Source organism: Phyllobates terribilis, unplaced genomic scaffold, assembly GCF_046119375.1.
Source record: "Phyllobates terribilis strain yellow unplaced genomic scaffold, ASM4611937v1 Scaffold_3__8_contigs__length_932513732, whole genome shotgun sequence".
NCBI lineage: Eukaryota > Metazoa > Chordata > Amphibia > Anura > Dendrobatidae > Phyllobates > Phyllobates terribilis.
In genome coordinates, this window is record NW_027362763.1 from 68,455,127 (window position 1) to 68,473,765 (window position 18,639).

General features: G+C 41.7%; 1 protein-coding gene across 1 annotated transcript in view; it reads right to left on the reverse strand.

The window, feature by feature from the left end:
- Positions 1-10,043: 10,043 nt before the first annotated feature.
- LOC141258822 (cytochrome P450 2K1-like) overlaps positions 10,044-18,639 on the reverse strand; it is an 81,481-nt gene continuing 72,885 nt past the window's right edge. Inside the window, exons 10-11 of the mRNA XM_073673984.1 lie at positions 15,236-15,377; positions 10,044-10,640 (exon numbers count right to left, since the gene is read on the reverse strand). Of these exons, the coding sequence (XP_073530085.1) occupies positions 10,462-10,640; positions 15,236-15,377 (321 nt within the window). The 3' untranslated portion in view covers positions 10,044-10,461. The remainder of the gene's footprint in view (positions 10,641-15,235; positions 15,378-18,639) is intronic.

Sequence of the window (18,639 nt, forward strand, 5' to 3'; positions counted from 1 at the left end):
TGAACAAAGTTCCCTACAACACTGAGGTAGATGACAGTTGATGCTCATAAAGTTATAGAGGAGAGGGGGGAGGAGAAGTGAGGAACTAGAGGCAGATCTCCTCCCTCCTCACTCTTTACAGAATCTTATCAGCACCAACTATCTTCTCCTATCTCAGTAATGTAACAATCCGTCTTCACTACAAATTTTACCTATGAATTGAGAATTTTAAGAATAAATGATCAGACCTGGCACCAAAAGCAGCAGATTTATCTGATGAGAGATGTTACAAGGTTTACATGGTTGCTTATTTTCTTGTGAATTATTGATGTATAAAACAAAATGATGTATAAAACAAATATATTATATACACAGAGACATAAAGCTAGAATGCAATATGCCAAACATATGTAAATAAGCCAAAATACTTCTGGGGAAGTGTCTTGTGGACAGATGAGACCAAAAAAGAGCTTTACGGTAAAGCACATCAGTCTACTCTTTGCTGTAAATGCAGTGAATCCTACAAAGAAAATAACACAGTACCTACAGTCAAATATTGTGGAGAATCGAAGATGTTTTAGGATTGTTTTGCTGCCTCAGGCAATGGGTGCCTTGACTGTGTGCAAGGCATCATGAAATCTGAAGATTACAAAAGAATTTTAAGTTGCAATGTAGTGACCAGTGTAAAAGCTGGGTTCACCTCCTAGGTCATGGGTCTTCAAGCAGGACCATCACACCAAACATACTTCAAGAAGCCCCCAGAAATGGATGGAAACAAAGTGCTAGAGAGATCTGAAGTGCATAGGAATGAGTCTGGTTCTAAATCCCATTAAACACCTGTGGAGAGTTCTTAAAATTGTTATGGGTATGGGCACCTTCAAATATGAGCGACCTGGAGCAGTTTGCAATAGAAAAGTGGTCCAAAATTCCAATTGAGAGGTGTGAGAAGCTTGTTGATGGTGGTAGGAAGCGGGTGATTGCAGTTATTTGTTCCAAAGGGTGTGCAACCAAATATTATACTCAGGGTGTCAACAATTTTTGGTATTGTGTGTTAAATTATGTCCAGTTTGCCTTTTCCTGTGTTGCTCTAATACACACAAAATAAATAAACATGTGTATAACAAAACATGTGTAATTACAATAATTTTCTGAGAGAAATGCTTAATTTCCTTGAGCAATTTCAAGAAGCCAACACCTTCAGCCATGATTTTATATATATATATATATATATATATATATATATATATACCGTATATTCCGGCGTATAAGACGACCTGGTGTATAAGACGACCCCCCTACTTTCCTGTTAAAATATAGAGTTTAGGATATATTCACCGTATAAGACTACCCCTTTTCCAACGCATACCAAACACCGGTAAAAATTAAAAAAAAACAGATTTGAATTTAACATGGTCCTTTTTTAATTTAAATTCTTATGACATGCAGGTATATAGCAGGAAAACTGTCACTCATAAACATATTAAAATAGGGGGGACCCCACGTCATTTTTTGGGGGGGTCCCCCATTCTAATAGCTAGTAAAGGCTAGGTATTCAGCTGGGGGCTGATATTAGTAGCCTGGGAAGCTCCGTGGGTATTACCCCCTTCCCAGACTTCAAACATCTGCCCCAGCCGTCTGCTTAACCTCCGCTAGAGACTATAATGATGGTGGATCCCACGCCAATTTTCTTTTTAAAAAATCCTTTATTTTAACACTAAATGACAATTGAGGGGTTAATAAAGATGCAGTCCCTAAATTATTATTAATTTTGTAATTAATTTTTCCCAAAAATGTTGACGTGGGCTTCGCCATATTTTTGTGTCCAGCCAGGTACAGCAGGCAGGAACGGGCTGCCCCCAACCACCAGCTGCCTATTTGTACCTGGCCGGACACAACAATATAGGGAAGCCCTTTTTTTTTTAATTATTTCATGAAATAATTTAAAAAAAAAGACGTGGGGCTTCGCCCTATTTTTGTGTCCAGCCAGGTACAACTAGGCAGCTGGGGGCTGGAATCTGCAGCGCAGGGAGGCCCAAGCTTTCTGGGCCCCCCCCCGCTGCAAATTGCAGTCCGCAGCCACCCCGGAAAATGGCGCGTTCATAGAAGCGCCATCTTCTGGCGCTGTACCCAACTCATCCAGGGCCCTGGTGCGGTGGCTCACTGGGTAATAAAGGGGTTAGGGCCAGCTTGGCATTATCAGCTGGCCCTAAGCCCGAAATTCATGGGGTCACGCCAATATTAGACATGACCACCATGAATTTCTAGTAAAGTAATTAAAAAAAATACAACACCCAGAATAAAGTCCTTTAATTGAAATAAAGACACAATTTTTTAATGTTCTAAATTAAACCATACTTACCATCACGCCCATTCCAGCTGAAGCCAACGATCTCCTGCAATAAAAGTAAAATAATAAAGCAACCTCATCCTTACCTTTCCATGGTTCCCACGACAGCTTCAGCTCTGCTACATTCACATGACAGGCTGGACCGCAGCAGAACGCTGCCGTTCAGCTTGCCATGCGGCAGACACTGAGAAGCGCAGGCATGCTTGTGCTCCTCAGTGTCTGACTGTGACGGCATCCAGATGAGCCGAGATCATGTCCAATGAACTCGGCTCACCTCATGCACATCACTGACAGCGTGGGAAAATTTTCCTGCTCCCCGCATGCGCAGTAGAAGTTTCCCACGCTGTCAGTGACGGACGTCCAGGAGGTGAGCTGAGTTCATTGTCGGCTCATCTGGATGCCGTCACAGCCAGACACTGCAGAGCGCAAGCATGCCTGCGCTTCTCAGTGTCTGCGGGATGACAGGCTGGATGGCGGCGTTCTGCTGCGGTCAAGCCTGTCATCTCGATGTAGCAGAGCTGAAGCTGTCCTGGGAACCATGGAGAGGTAAGGATGAGGTTGGTTTATTATTTTTCTTTTACTGCAGGAGATCGTTGGCTTCAGCTGGAATGGGCGTGATGGTAAGTATGGTTTAATTTAGAACAATAAAGAATTGTGTCTTTATTTCAATTAAAGGACTTTATTCTGGGTGTTTGTGTTTTTTTTAACTTTGACTATGGGGTTAGTAATGGGGGTGTCTTATAGACGCCTCTCCATTACTAACCTGGGCTTGATGTCAGCTGGCATTATAAGCTGACATCAACCCCAACCCTATTACCCCCTGCCACCGCACCAGGGCAGCGTGGAAGAGCGAGGCTAAGTGCCAGAATTGGCGCATCCTATGGATGCGCCATTTCTGGGGCGGCTGACGGCTGGTGTTTCTAGCCTGGGAGGGGGCCAATATTCATGGCTCCCTTCCTGAGCTATTAATATCAGCCCCCAGCTGTCTGCCTAGCCTTTGCTAGCTATTAAATTAGGGGGGACCCCACGTCATTTTTTTTGGGGGGGGTCCCCCATTTTAATAGCTAGTAAAGGCTAGGTATTCAGCTGGGGGCTGATATTAGTAGCCTGGGAAGCTCCGTGGGTATTACCCCCTTCCCAGACTTCAAACATCTGCCCCAGCCGTCTGCTTAACCTCCGCTAGAGACTATAATGATGGTGGATCCCACACCAATTTTCTTTTTAAAAAATCCTTTATTTTAACACTAAATGACAATTGAGGGGTTAATAAAGATGCAGTCCCTAAATTATTATTAATTTTGTAATTAATTTTTCCCAAAAATGTTGACGTGGGCTTCGCCATATTTTTGTGTCCAGCCAGGTACAGCAGGCAGGAACGGGCTGCCCCCAACCACCAGCTGCCTATTTGTACCTGGCCGGACACAACAATATAGGGAAGCCCTTTTTTTTTTAATTATTTCATGAAATAATTAAAAAAAAAAGACGTGGGGCTTCGCCCTATTTTTGTGTCCAGCCAGGTACAACTAGGCAGCTGGGGGCTGGAATCTGCAGCGCAGGGAGGCCCAAGCTTTCTGGGCCCCCCCCGCTGCAAATTGCAGTCCGCAGCCACCCCGGAAAATGGCGCGTTCATAGAAGCGCCATCTTCTGGCGCTGTACCCAACTCATCCAGGGCCCTGGTGCGGTGGCTCACTGGGTAATAAAGGGGTTAGGGCCAGCTTGGCATTATCAGCTGGCCCTAAGCCCGAAATTCATGGGGTCACGCCAATATTAGACATGACCACCATGAATTTCTAGTAAAGTAATTAAAAAAAATACAACACCCAGAATAAAGTCCTTTAATTGAAATAAAGACACAATTTTTTAATGTTCTAAATTAAACCATACTTACCATCACGCCCATTCCAGCTGAAGCCAACGATCTCCTGCAATAAAAGTAAAATAATAAAGCAACCTCATCCTTACCTTTCCATGGTTCCCACGACAGCTTCAGCTCTGCTACATTCACATGACAGGCTGGACCGCAGCAGAACGCTGCCGTTCAGCTTGCCATGCGGCAGACACTGAGAAGCGCAGGCATGCTTGTGCTCCTCAGTGTCTGACTGTGACGGCATCCAGATGAGCCGAGATCATGTCCAATGAACTCGGCTCACCTCATGCACGTCACTGACAGCGTGGGAAAATTCTCCTGCTCCCCGCATGCGCAGTAGAAGTTTCCCACGCTGTCAGTGACGGACGTCCAGGAGGTGAGCTGAGTTCATTGTCGGCTCATCTGGATGCCGTCACAGCCAGACACTGCAGAGCGCAAGCATGCCTGCGCTTCTCAGTGTCTGCGGGATGACAGGCTGGATGGCGGCGTTCTGCTGCGGTCAAGCCTGTCATCTCGATGTAGCAGAGCTGAAGCTGTCCTGGGAACCATGGAGAGGTAAGGATGAGGTTGGTTTATTATTTTTCTTTTACTGCAGGAGATCGTTGGCTTCAGCTGGAATGGGCGTGATGGTAAGTATGGTTTAATTTAGAACAATAAAGAATTGTGTCTTTATTTCAATTAAAGGACTTTATTCTGGGTGTTTGTGTTTTTTTTAACTTTGACTATGGGGTTAGTAATGGGGGTGTCTTATAGACGCCTCTCCATTACTAACCTGGGCTTGATGTCAGCTGGCATTATAAGCTGACATCAACCCCAACCCTATTACCCCCTGCCACCGCACCAGGGCAGCGTGGAAGAGCGAGGCTAAGTGCCAGAATTGGCGCATCCTATGGATGCGCCATTTCTGGGGCGGCTGACGGCTGGTGTTTCTAGCCTGGGAGGGGGCCAATATTCATGGCTCCCTTCCTGAGCTATTAATATCAGCCCCCAGCTGTCTGCCTAGCCTTTGCTAGCTATTAAATTAGGGGGGACCCCACGTCATTTTTTTTGGGGGGGTCCCCCATTTTAATAGCTAGTAAAGGCTAGGTATTCAGCTGGGGGCTGATATTAGTAGCCTGGGAAGCTCCGTGGGTATTACCCCCTTCCCAGGCTTCAAACATTTGCCCCAGCTGTCTGCTTAACCTCCGCTAGAGCCTAAAATTAAGGGGAACCCCACGCCAATTTTTTTTTAAATAAATCCTTTATTTTAACACTAAATGACAAGTACAGTAACCAACACTATCACTGTACTTCATATATATGTGACTGACATGTTTCTATCTATCTAATCTATGTGTGAAGCTCTATTCTGTTATTCTGTCTGTTATAAATTGTCGGGTACCGCTGCTGAATTGCCGGCCGGCTTTTTTAAAGAGACGGTGCATGAAAACACTATTATTTGTTTTAATAAATCCTTTACACTAAATGACAAGTACAGTAAGCAATACTGTCACTGTACTTCATATATATGTGACTGACATGTTTCTATCTATCTAATCTATGTGTGAAGCTCTATTCTTTCTATTCTAAATTGTCGGGTGCCGGCTTATGCCGCTGCTGAATTGCCGGCTTTTCATACATTGTCACAGAAGCGATGCGAACTTCCCAGCTCCGGACACAGCGCAGCGCTTCTGTGACAAGTGAAAGCTGTCGGCACAGAAGCCCTGCGCTGTGTCCGGAGCTGGGAATACGCAGCGATGTGTCCGTTTCAGCACAGAAGCGCTGACTGTCTGGACCTACCGCCGCCGTATTTTAACTCCCTCCACCTTATATTAACTCCGACATGGCAGGGATACGGCCACGGCAGCTTATTAACACCCCCAGAGTATCCCCGCATGTCAATTTCTGAAAGTTCAAAAGCATTACCGGCGTATAAGACGACCCCAGACTAGACAGAAGATTTTTCAGTCTTCAAAAGTCGTCTTATACGCCGGAATATACGGTATATATATATATATATATATGTATACAGTTATATGAAAAAGTTTGGGCACCCCTATAAATCTTAAGCTTAATGTTTTATAAAAATTGGTGTTTTTGCAACAGCTATTTCAGTTTGATATATGTAATAACTGTTGGACACAGTAATGTTTCTGCCTTGAAATGAGGTTTATTGTACTAACAGAAAATGTGCAATCTGCATTCAAACAAAATTTGACAGGTGCATAAGTATGGGCACCTCACCAGAAAAGTGACATTAATATTTAGTAGATCCTCCTTTTGCAAAAATAACAGCCTCTAGTCACTTCCTGTAGCTTTTAATGAGTTCCTGGATCCTGGATGAAGGTATTTTTGACCATTCCTCTTTACAAAACAATTCCAGTTCAGTTAAGTTTGATGGTCGCCGAGCATGGACAGCCCTCTTCAAATGATCCCACAGATGTTCAATGATATTCAGGTCTGGGGACTGGGATGGCCATTCCAGAACATTGTAATTGTTCCTCTGCATGAATGCCTGAGTAGATTTGGAGCGGTGTTTTGGATCATTGTCTTGCTGAAAGATCCATCCCCTGCGTAACTTCAACTTTATCACTGATTCTTGAACATTATTGTCAAGAATCTGCTGATACTGAGTGGAATCCATGCGTCCCTCAACTTTAACAAGATTCCCAGTGCCGGCATTGGCCACACAGCCCCAAAGCATGATGGAACCTCCACCAAATTTTACTGTGGGTAGCAAGTGTTTTTCTTGGAATGCTGTGTTTTTTTGCCGCTATGCATAACGCCTTTTTGTATGACCAAACAACTCAATCTTGGTTTCATCAGTCCACAGGACATTCTTCCAAAAAGAAATTGGCTTCTCCAAATGTGCTTTTGCATACCTCAGCCGACTCTGTTTGTGGCGTGCTTGCAGAAACGGCTTCTTTCGCATCACTCTCCCATACAGCTTCTCCTTGTGCAAAGTGCGTTGTATAGTTGACCGATGCACAGTGACACCATCTGCAGCAAGTTGATGCTGCAGCTCTCTGGAGGTGGTCTGAGGATTGTCCTTGACTGATCTCACCATTCTTCTTCTCTGCCTTTCTGATGTTTTTCTTGGCCTGCCACTTCTGGCCTTAACAAGAACTGTCCCTGTGTTCTTCCATTTCCTTACTATGTTCCTCACAGTGGAAACTGACAGGTTAAATCTCTGAGACAGCTTTTTGTATCCTTCCCCTGAACAACTATGTTGAATAATCTTTGTTTTCAGATCATTTGACAGTTGTTTTGAGGAGCCCATGATGCTACTCTTCAGAGGAGATTCAAACAGGAGAACAACTTGCAAGTGGCCACTTTAAGTAGCTTTTCTCATGATTGCATACACCTGGCTATGAAGTTCAAAGCTCAATGAGGTTACAAAACCAAAAAAAGTGCTTTAGTAAGTCAGTAAAAAGTAGGTAGGAGTATTTAAAACAAGAAAATGATAAGGGTGCCCATACTTATGCACCTGTCAAATTTTGTTTGAATGTAGATTGCACATTTTCTGTTAGTACAATAAACCTCATTTCAAGGCAGAAACATTACTGTGTCCAACAGTTATTACATATATCAAACTGAAATAGCTGTTGCAAAAACACCAATTTTAAGAAAACATTAAGCTTAAGATTAATAGGGGTGCCCAAACTTTTTCATATAACTGTATATCTACAGTTAATTGAAAAAGTTTGGGCACCCCTATTAATCTTAAGCTTAATGTTTTCTTAAAATTGGTGTTTTTGCAACAGCTATTTCAGTTTGATATATGTAATAACTGTTGGACACAGTAATGTTTCTGCCTTGAAATGAGGTTTATTGTACTAACAGAAAATGTGCAATCTGCATTCAAACAAAATTTGACAGGTGCATCAGTATGGGAACCCTTATCATTTTCTTGTTTTAAATACTCCTACCTACTTTTTGCTGACTTACTAAAGCACTTTTTTTGGTTTTGTAACCTCATTGAGCTTTGAACTTCATAGCCAGGTGTATGCAATCATGAGAAAAGCTACTTAAAGTGGCCACTTGCAAGTTGTTCTCCTGTTTGAATCTCCTCTGAAGAGTGGCATCATGGGCTCCTCAAAACAACTGTCAAATGATCTGAAAACAAAGATTATTCAACATAGTTGTTCAGGGGAAGGATACAAAAAGTAGTCTCAGAGATTTAACCTGTCAGTTTCCACTGTGAGGAACATAGTAAGGAAATGGAAGAACACAGGGACAGTTCTTGTTAAGACCAGAAGTGGCAGGCCAAGAAAAACATCAGAAAGGCAGAGAAGAAGAATGGTGAGATCAGTCAAGGACAATCCTCAGACCACCTCCAGAGAGCTGCAGCATCAACTTGCTGCAGATTGTGTCACTATGCATCGGTCAACTATACAACGCACTTTGCACAAGGAGAATCTGTATGGGAGAGTGATGCGAAAGAAGCCGTTTCTGCAAGCACGCCTCAAACAGAGTCGGTTGAGTTATGCAAAAGCACATTGGAGAAGCCAATTTCTTTTTGGAAGAAGGTCCTGTGGACTGAAGAAACCAAGATTGAGTTGTTTGGTCATGCAAAAAGGCGTTATGCATGGCGGCAAAAAAACACAGCATTCCAAGAAAAACACTTGCTACCCACAGTAAAATTTGGTGGAGGTTTCCATCATGCTTTGGTGCTGTGTGGCCAATGCCGGCACCGGTAATCTAGTTAAAGTTGAGGGACGCATGGATTCCACTCAGTATCAGCAGATTCTTGACAGTAATGTTCAAGAATCAGTGATAAAGTTGAAGTTACGCAGGGGATGGATCTTTCAGCAAGACAATGATCCAAAACACCGCTCCAAATCTACTCAGGCATTCATGCAGAGGAACAATTGCAATGTTCTGGAATGGCCATCCCAGTCCCCAGACCTGAATATCATTGAACATCTGTGGGATCATTTGAAGAGGGCTGTCCATGATCGGCGACCATCAAACTTTACTGAACTGGAAATGTTTTGTAAAGAGGAATGGTCAAAAATACCTTCATCCAGGATTCAGGAAATCATTAAAAGCTACAGGAAGCGACTAGAGGCTGTTATTTTTGCAAAAGGAGGATCTACTAAATATTAATGTCAATTTTCTGGTGAGCTGCCCATACTTATGCTCCTGTCAAATTTTGTTTGAATGCAGATTGCACATTTTCTGTTAGTACAATAAACCTCATTTCAAGGCAGAAACATTACTGTGTCCAACAGTTATTACATATATCAAACTGAAATAGCTGTTGCAAAAACACCAATTTTTATAAAACATTAAGCTTAAGATTAATAGGGGTGCCCAAACTTTTTCATACAACTGCATATATATATATATATATATATATATATATATATATATATATATATATATATATTCATACATTTACACTCGACAGTTACTCTTTAAGTGCCCTACAAAACATAAAATCAAACACATTTGTATACTTACCTGCCAGATCAACACTGCTCATGTAATATCCTCACTGTTTTTCTGGCAGTCACATGACACTCTTTCACATGGCCGTTGCAGCCACTGATCTGCTGCAGTGCTTACAGTTCCATCAGATGGAGCTGCTCAGTTGGAGGTATAAAGGCTGCAGCCAATCAGAAGCTGCTGATTGGCTGCAGCAATCACATGACATAACAATATCACATGATTGACAGGAATCACATTACTAACATCAACAGAACAGTTCAGATTTGAGAGGTAAGTTTGTGGCTTTTTTTATATTATATGGGACAAGAAGAGCTTGTTAATTCCTTTAATTCTCTTTTGCAAGTAGGAAAACTAACTAAACCAAATACCCAGCATTATCAGACCCGAATGAGGTGTTGTATTTTTTATTATTTTTTTCTTTGATTTTGCATTACAATGTGGGAATGTGGTTTACACTTATAATATGATATAAAGTAACAATTTGAGACCATGAAATTACCAAATGCAAAAATACACCAGAAAAGTCAGTGATGCTGCGTCTTCACTATCTTGTTTTGTTATACTTTCATTTGCACTTTATAGCAATTGGATTACATGGTAAAAAAATAGTATTTAAAAAAAAAAAACTTTGAAAAAATAAAACAAAACCATGATTTCACAATGCATTAATGAGAGTCTGCTTCATTGTTTTACCAGCTATGTGAGACCTCCTGCTTCTGAGTTGGGAGATCATTTAGAATTTTGGTATTAAACCTTGAAGATGCAGCTCCATTGTGAAACTGTTCTTCTAACATTATACTGTCTATGGATAATCTAAGGATTCTTTTAACTTATCTTATCTGCGAGGGATTGCACAGATCTCATGGGGTAAAGGGGAATTAGTAAACCCCGGAGCCGGGTTAAGGTCCAGCTCAGCACCTGGTGGAGCCTGGAATGTGAAGTTCTGTAGCAGGGTTGTGAAGAACAGAAACAATTCCATTTTTGCCAAGTTTTCTCCAGCACAACTTCTTTTACCTGGATAAAATATAAATAGATAAGAATATTAAGTACTGAAGGAATTATATAGGAGTAGAAATCGATGGGTGTTTTCCTCCAGTTTCACTACCACTTTTGTCCTAAGGTTTTGTGTGGTATTGCAGCTCAGTCCAATTTGTTTCAATGAATCTGAATTGGAATACCAGAGACCATCTCTAATTTGTTTTTTAGAAGAGTATTGTAGTTTCTGCCCTCCATGTTGACTGCAGAAATCACTATAGGTGGGCTGTAGCTCTTGCAGCTACAGTATATGTGCTATACTGCCTTACCGCAAGCACTGTTAAGAAGGAGTAACCAGATGGCAATGATCAGAAACTGTAGTTATATACATCATTCCAACTTGTGAGCAGTAAAATGGAGTAACAGATGTAGGTCTAAAGCACTCGAGAGGATGCAGTGTGCATCTATGCAGCAGCATGCATGTCATGGTGCATTGAAATTCAAAGGTCATTGGTTGACAGTAGCTTTATGCAATCTAATAGAAGCATGTAGCATGTATACACAAGAGCCTGAAAACCACTACACAAGGGTAGCACTTGATTCAAATGGAATTTGTTTAATTTTTTTCAAAATTGCTGGACCTGACTAATTTGAAAAAATTGTCAATCAATTTACATAAATAGATGAAAAATGTCCTATGCCATTTTACACAATGCTGGAGATTGCCTAAGCCAGATAAGACTCCCATGATATAGCTCAGCTGATCAGGAGGGACTATCATGGTGGCTTTTTTGCTATTTTATTGAAAAACGGTCAACCAAAGAACCTTATATTATTTTTACACGCCTTACTATTTATTTACTTACTCCAGTATTTCTGGACATTGATTTTAATCTAGGTTAACCCCTTTACAACCCAAGGTGGTTTGCACATTAATGACCAGGCCAATTTTTACAATTCTGGCCACTGTCACTTTATGAGGTAATTACTCTGGAACACTTCAACGGATCCCCCTGATTCTGAGAATGTTTTTTCGCGACATATTGTACTTCATGATTGTGGTAAAATTTCTTCGATATCACTTGTGTTTTTTTGTGAAAAAAATGGAAATTTGGTGAAAATTTGAATTGTTATGCCCTTAAATAAGAGAGATATGTCACATAAAATAGTTAATAAATAACATTTCCCACATGTGTACTTTACATCAGCACAATTTTGGAACCAAATTTTTTTTTGTTAGGGAGCTATAAGGGTTAAAAGTTTACCAGCGATTTCTCATTTTTCCAACAAAATTTACAAAACCATTTTTCTAGGGACCACATCACATTTGAAGTCACTTTGAGAGATCTTTATGACAGAAAATACCCAAAAGTGACACCATTCTAAAAACTGCACCCCTCAAGGTGCTCAAAACCACATTCAAGAACTTTATTAACCCTTCAGGTGCTTCACAGGAATTTTTGGAATGTGAAAGATAAAAATGAACATTTAACTTTTTTCACAAAAATGTTACTTTAGACCCAATTTTTTTTATTTTTGCAGGGGTAACAGGAAAAAATGGACCCCAAAATTTGTTGTTCAATTTCCCCTGGGAACGCAGATACCCCATATGTGTGGAAAAACCACTGTTTGGGCACGTGGCAGGGTTTGGAAGGGAAGGAGCGCCATTTGAATTTTTGAATGTAAAATTTGCTGGAATAATTAGCGGACGCCATGTTGCGTTTGGAGAGCCCCTGATGTGCCTAAAAAGTGGAAACCCCCCACAAGTGACCCAATTTTGGAAACTAGACCCCCCTGGGAACTTATCTAGATGGGTGGTGAGCATTTTGAACCCCCAGGTGCTTCACAAATTAATCCGTAAAAATGAAAAGGTATTTTTTTTTCCAGTTTTTCATTTTTACAAATCAATTTGTGAAACACCTGGGGGTTCCAAGTGCTCACTATGCATCTAGATAGATTCAACAAATTGATTGGAAAATTGGCTCAAATTGTTAGCGGACACCCTGTTGCGTTTGGAGAGCCCCTGAGTGCCTAAACATTGGAGCTCTCCCACAAGTGACCCCATTTTGGAAACTAGACCCCTCAAGGCACCTATCTAGATGCATAGTGACCACTTGGAACCCCCAGGTGCTTCACAAATTAATCCGAAAAAATAAAAAAGTGTTTTTTTTTTCCATTTTTTCATTTTTACAAATCAATTTTTGAAGCACCTGGGGGTTCCAAGTGCTCACTATGCATCTAGATAGGTGCCTTGGGGGGTCTAGTTTCCAAAATGGGGTCACTTATGGGGGAGCTCCAATGTTTAGGCACACAGGGGCTCTCCAAACGTGACATGGTGTCAGCTAACAAATTGGAACCATGTCGCGTTTGGAGAGCCCCTGTGAGTCTAAACATTAGAGCGCCCCCATAAGTGACCCCATTTTGGAAACTAGACCCCCCAAGGCACCTATCTAGATGCATAGTGAGCACTTGGAACCCCTAGGTGCTTCACAAATTGATTCATAAAAATTAAAAAGTCTTTTTTTTTTCCACTTTTTCATTTTTACGAATCAATTTATGAAGCACCTGGGGGTTCCAAGTGCTCGCTATGAATCTAGATAGGTGCCTTGGGGGGTCTAGTTTCCAAAATGGGTTCACTTGTAGGGGAGCTCCAATGTTTAGGCACACAGGGGTTCTCCAAACGCAACATGGTGTCCGCTAACAATTTGAGCCGATTTTCCATTCAATTTGTTAGCGGACACCATGTCGCGTTTGGAGAGCCCCTGTGAGTCTAAACATTAGAGCGCCCCCATAAGTGACCCCCGCAAAGATTTTTTGGCCGCGAAGCATATGGTGCGGAGACTCGAGCATGTCACTCAAATACCCATGATACTCAATGCATACCAGAGCACCCGATGCAAACTCAAGTAGCGAGCACTTGCGCTCAACACTAGTCTCCATATTGTCATCTTTTTTTCTTACTTTTGAAAAAAATCCAACCCCAGCCCTAACTCCAACCCCAGCCCTAACCCTAGCACCACCCTAACCCTAGCACAACGTTAACCCGAGAGTTTATTTTTTACGGCGTTCCTCATGTGGTATAAGTGATTAGACGACTTTATTCTTCGGGTTGGTGCGATTACAGCGATACCAGAATCATGTGGGGTTTTTCTGATTGACAGCTGTCACACGCTAAAAGATGCATTTTTTTGTAAAATCTAGTTTTTGCATCGCCATATTTTGAGAGCTATAATTTTTCCAGATTTTGGCAGACAGTCATGTGATGGCTTGTTTTTTGCGGGATGAGTTGATGTTTTTAATGGTGCCATTGTCAGGCACGTGACATTTTTTGATCGCTTTCTATTCCGACTTTTGGGAGGCAGAATAAACAAAAAACAACAATTCAGGAATTGTTTTTTTTATTTTTTTTTTATTCTGTTCCGCGTGTAGTAAAATTGATAAAATAGCTTTATTCTTCAGGTCAGTATGTTTACAAGGGTACCACATTTATATTGTTTTTCTATGTTTTTGCGCTTTTACACAATAAAAGCTATTTTGTAGAAAAAAATATTTTTTTGCATTGCTTTATTCTGAAAGCTATAACTTTTTGATCTTTTGGATAATGGAGCTGTAAGGTAGCTTGTTTTTTGCAGGACAAGATGACGTTTTCAGCGGTGCCATTTTTATTTATATTCGTCTTTTTGATCACGTGTTATTCCATTTTTTGTTTGGCGGTATGATGATAAAGCATTGTTTTTTGCTTCGTTTTTTATTTATTTTTTTTACCGTGTTCACTGAAGGGTCGTTCCGGATGCGGCGATACCAAATATGTGTACTTTTATGGTTTGTTTGCTTTTTTTTCATAATAATATTTATTGATGGGTACATTATATTTTTATTTTTGGTGGATTATTTTTTTTATTTTTTTTTAAATATCTTTACGTTTTTTGTTTTTTTTTCTTCACTTTCTGAGAGTTTTTACACTTTATTACTTTGTCCCACTATGGACCTTTAACTTTTTTTATTCTGATCGCCTGCACAGCATAGGGATGGAGCACCATCCCTGTGCTATGCAGGCAGTCAGCAATGCACAGTGATAACATTGTGTGGTCGTGCACTGCGCATGACCAAACAATGTTCCTGCTGCCTGGTGACCCGGATGTTGTCATGACGACATCGGGTCGTCATGGCAACACCCGGGAAGCTGTTGCAGACAGCGCTAGAGGCCCGAAGAGGAGGTGAGTATACCGATCACCTCCCCTTGCCACCGCAATGCTGCGATCGACTTTGATCGCAGCATTGCGGGGGTTAATGTGCCGGGAGCGGTGCGGGACCGCTCCCTGCACATAGTATCGGGTGTCAGCTGTGACAATCAGCTGACACCCGGAGGTGATCGCGCCCGCACAGCCTGTGTGCGCGCGCGATCGCGATGACGTACTAATATGGGTCAGGCTCTTAAAGCCCAGGGCACAGACGCATATTAGTATGTCATGGGCTGTAAAGGGGTTAAAATTGAAAATCAGTTTTATGCAGTTGCATCTTTTATAGCATTGTAACATTATTATTGAAAATGTACATGTTTTAGTATATTCCAATTTATCATATTATTATTATTATTATTAATATTATGGTAATTTAAATGCTAGAATAGTTACCTAATGAAAAAGGGATGAAGGCTTCATTCTTCGTGAACTTTCCATCTGAGTCTAAAAAGTGTTCCGGATAAAACTCTTCAGGCTTTGCAAAGTAGGCTTTATCTCTTAGCACAGAGTGCAGAGATGGGATGACAGTTGTGCCCTGTGGAAAAGAGCAAATAAATATGGAAGCATTTACATGGAGACTGTATGAAGGTCTATATCAAATATTTATTGAGTACTGCACTACAGAGTCATAGGAATGGTATATGAGACCGTATGCAAAATCATAGAGTTTGGTTTAATGAAGTCACTGATACTGAATTCAACCAAACATCTCTGTGTGCCTCCCCAGAGGCATGAATTACTGCTAAAATAACTTAATATAAAAACTTTATCAGAGCCCTGGCCCCTTAGTTATAAAATTTATTTTGTAGTATTGGTATCATTATGTTGGTGTTAGGGACCTGTCCGGCCTTTTTAGCCTCCAGTGCTCAGGGTTATCTGCGACCACTAAAAACCATACAGTTCCACCCCTATTTCTCTGTATGAAATAATAGCCTTTTATTGCTGCCTTGTAGTGATGAGTGAGTACTAAAATGATCGGGTGCTCGTTGCTCAGGTTGAGCAAATCCTAATGCTCGGAAGCTCGACCCAATCAACTAGCCCAATGTAAGTCAATGGGAAACTCAAGCATTTTTCCGGTGGCCCCTTCCCCGGAGGTCTGCAGGAAGTCTATAAATTGGCCAAATCGAAGGAAACAGAGCTCAAATTATATGGGAACAGCATGGGGAAGACTCCTGGAAGCATATATGACACCAAGGTAACTGCTGTGAACAATGTTGTCAGAGTATTACGCCACTTTTATGGATTAAAAAAAAAACATACAAAAAGCCAAAATGGATTTTCCTGGAAAAAAATATTAAGGAACATTTTTTCCAGGGTAATGACTTGTATATAATGCAAAATAAATAACTAAAAACAAAAATGCTCCTCCACACCTTGTAATATGTTCAGCTTTTTGATGAGTTTTTGACTTTTGCATTGCTTTCAAAGGTGAAAAATACATTCAGCGGTAAATATAATTATAAAATTTTACTACCATAACTGGCCATGTAGTGTGTGAGACATGATCAGACACATCCTGTGTCATTCATGAAGGAGTGACTGTGAAAGTCACGAAGCCTATTTTAACAAGGCCATCAGGTGGCCCATACTATTGTTAGAGGGCCAGCAGTCATCCCTCACTATTGGTAGAGGGCCATCAGCGGGCTATGCTTTGTTGTTCTCATTATTAAGGAGTGGGTCTCCTATACTGTTATTGCATATGTAGTGACTGCAAAGACTGTCAAAAATTAGGACTCACTTCAATATCCCTTTAAAGAGACTTAGAGGAGGGCCTCATTAAAAAAATTGTTCCCATTATAAAAGAATGGGTCTCCTATAATGGTAATGCCCATGCAGTAACTGCAAGTGCTGCCAAAAAATTGGACGCACTACAATACCCATTTGAAGAGATGTAGAGGAGGTTCTCATTAAAAAAAATGTTCCCATTATTAAAGAGTGGGTCTCCTATAGTGGCAATGCCCATGTACTAAGTGCATGGGCTCAAAAACATTTACCCCTGTGGGGTATACATGAAAATACTGTATAACATGCAGAATGTTAGAGTTAGACCTCTAAACAAATTTCCTACGGACTTCAAAAAAATCCTTAAAAAATTATGTGGGTGTTGCATCACAGTCACCCCGGTGATATAGTGGTGGAAGATGAGGAGAAGGAGGAGGACAACAGAAAATAGAAAAAATTCAGGAAGCGTATTACCATGCCTGGATGTGAATAGGTGCATGGGAAGAGTTCCCCCAAAAAATCCACTGGATTTGACTTTATGTTCCGCTACTATCATTCGGTGGTGTTGATAAGTCTGGCCAAATCCAGCCTTTGCTCATTTTGATAAGCATCAGCCTGTCAGTATTTTCAGTTGACAAGCAGATGTGCCTATCAGTTATAATGCCATGGTGGCACTAAAAACCCGCTCTGACAAAACACTAGCGGCAGGGCAGACCAGGAACTCCAGGAGTAAAGAGCCAGTTCATATCATCTGTCCAGCTTGGATGCACATTACTTGTATGGCTTTTCCCTCCTTTTCCGTGTACCCAATGCATCTGGACCTGGGCGCTGGGAGGGTCTCAGAAAACTGTCCCACGCATTTGACAGTGTTCCCTTGTCTCTGCTGCATTATATTTGTGTTTCCCTCACCTGTACTCCTTGGTTATCCAATGAACTATGATCTCTGCCTCCAGCATTTTTAGATGGGAATTTTTTTAATAATTCTGCAACAAGGGCCTTCTGGTACTGCAACATTTTGTTAGACTTCTCCGCCACGGGAAGGATAAATAGAAAATTATCCTTGTAGCGTGAGTATAGAAGTGTGACCAACCAGTAATTACTGTCTGCCAAAATGTGTTCATTGCAAAAGTCACGGGAAAGGCACCAGAACATAATTCAGCCATGTGTGCCAGACTGCCAACAGCCAAGTCTTCCCTGTTCTGACCAAAAGGATGACTGTCCATGCTCTCCTCCACCTTATCCTCCTCCTGGTCCTCCTCCTTCTTCCTCTCCTCAGGCCATCCACGCTGAACAGACAATATGACTGTTGTGTGGGTAGTACCATCTGTAGCGCAGGAAAACAGCTTCTGTTCCTCCTCCTTCTAGTCTTCCTCCTCCTCCTCATTATCATCCAATCTGTTTTGAGTTGAGATGAGGCTGGGCTGAGTAGCATCACCCTGTATGGTTCCTTGCTCCATCTCATCTTTCTCAGCCTGCATTATCTCCTCTATAATTGTGAGCAGCTAGCATTTCCAAAGACAAAGGAGTGGGATGATGACGCTAATTATGGTGTCATTGCCGCTCACCATCTTGGTGGAGTTTGCAAAGTTTTGGAGGATGGCACAGATGTCAGACATCCATGTCCACTCATCAGCTCTTATGTGTGGAGGCTGACCTAAATACTGATGGGCGCGTTGAAGATAGAACTCAACAACTTCCCTCTGCTGCTCACAAATCCTTCCCAACATATGCAACGTTGAGTTCCAATGCATAGTCACATCGCACACCAGTCGGTGAGCTGGAGCTGCAAATGCTGCTGAAGTACGGTGGGGGCAGCGGAAGCTGTAGGAGACTTTCGGAAATGGGCACACATGTGGCGTACAAGTAGTTCCAGCATATCCGGGTAGGTTTTCAGAAACCGCTGAACCACAAGGTTGAGCACTTGGGCCAGGCTTCAAAGCCGCCACCAGGTTATGGCAATAGTCATAGATGACCATGCCTGGCTGTAGGTTCAGTGGTGACAGGCACAGATCTGTCTGCTCTGTTACAGCTTTCAACAACTCTGCAGCGATGTGCGGTTTGACCCCTAAGCATAT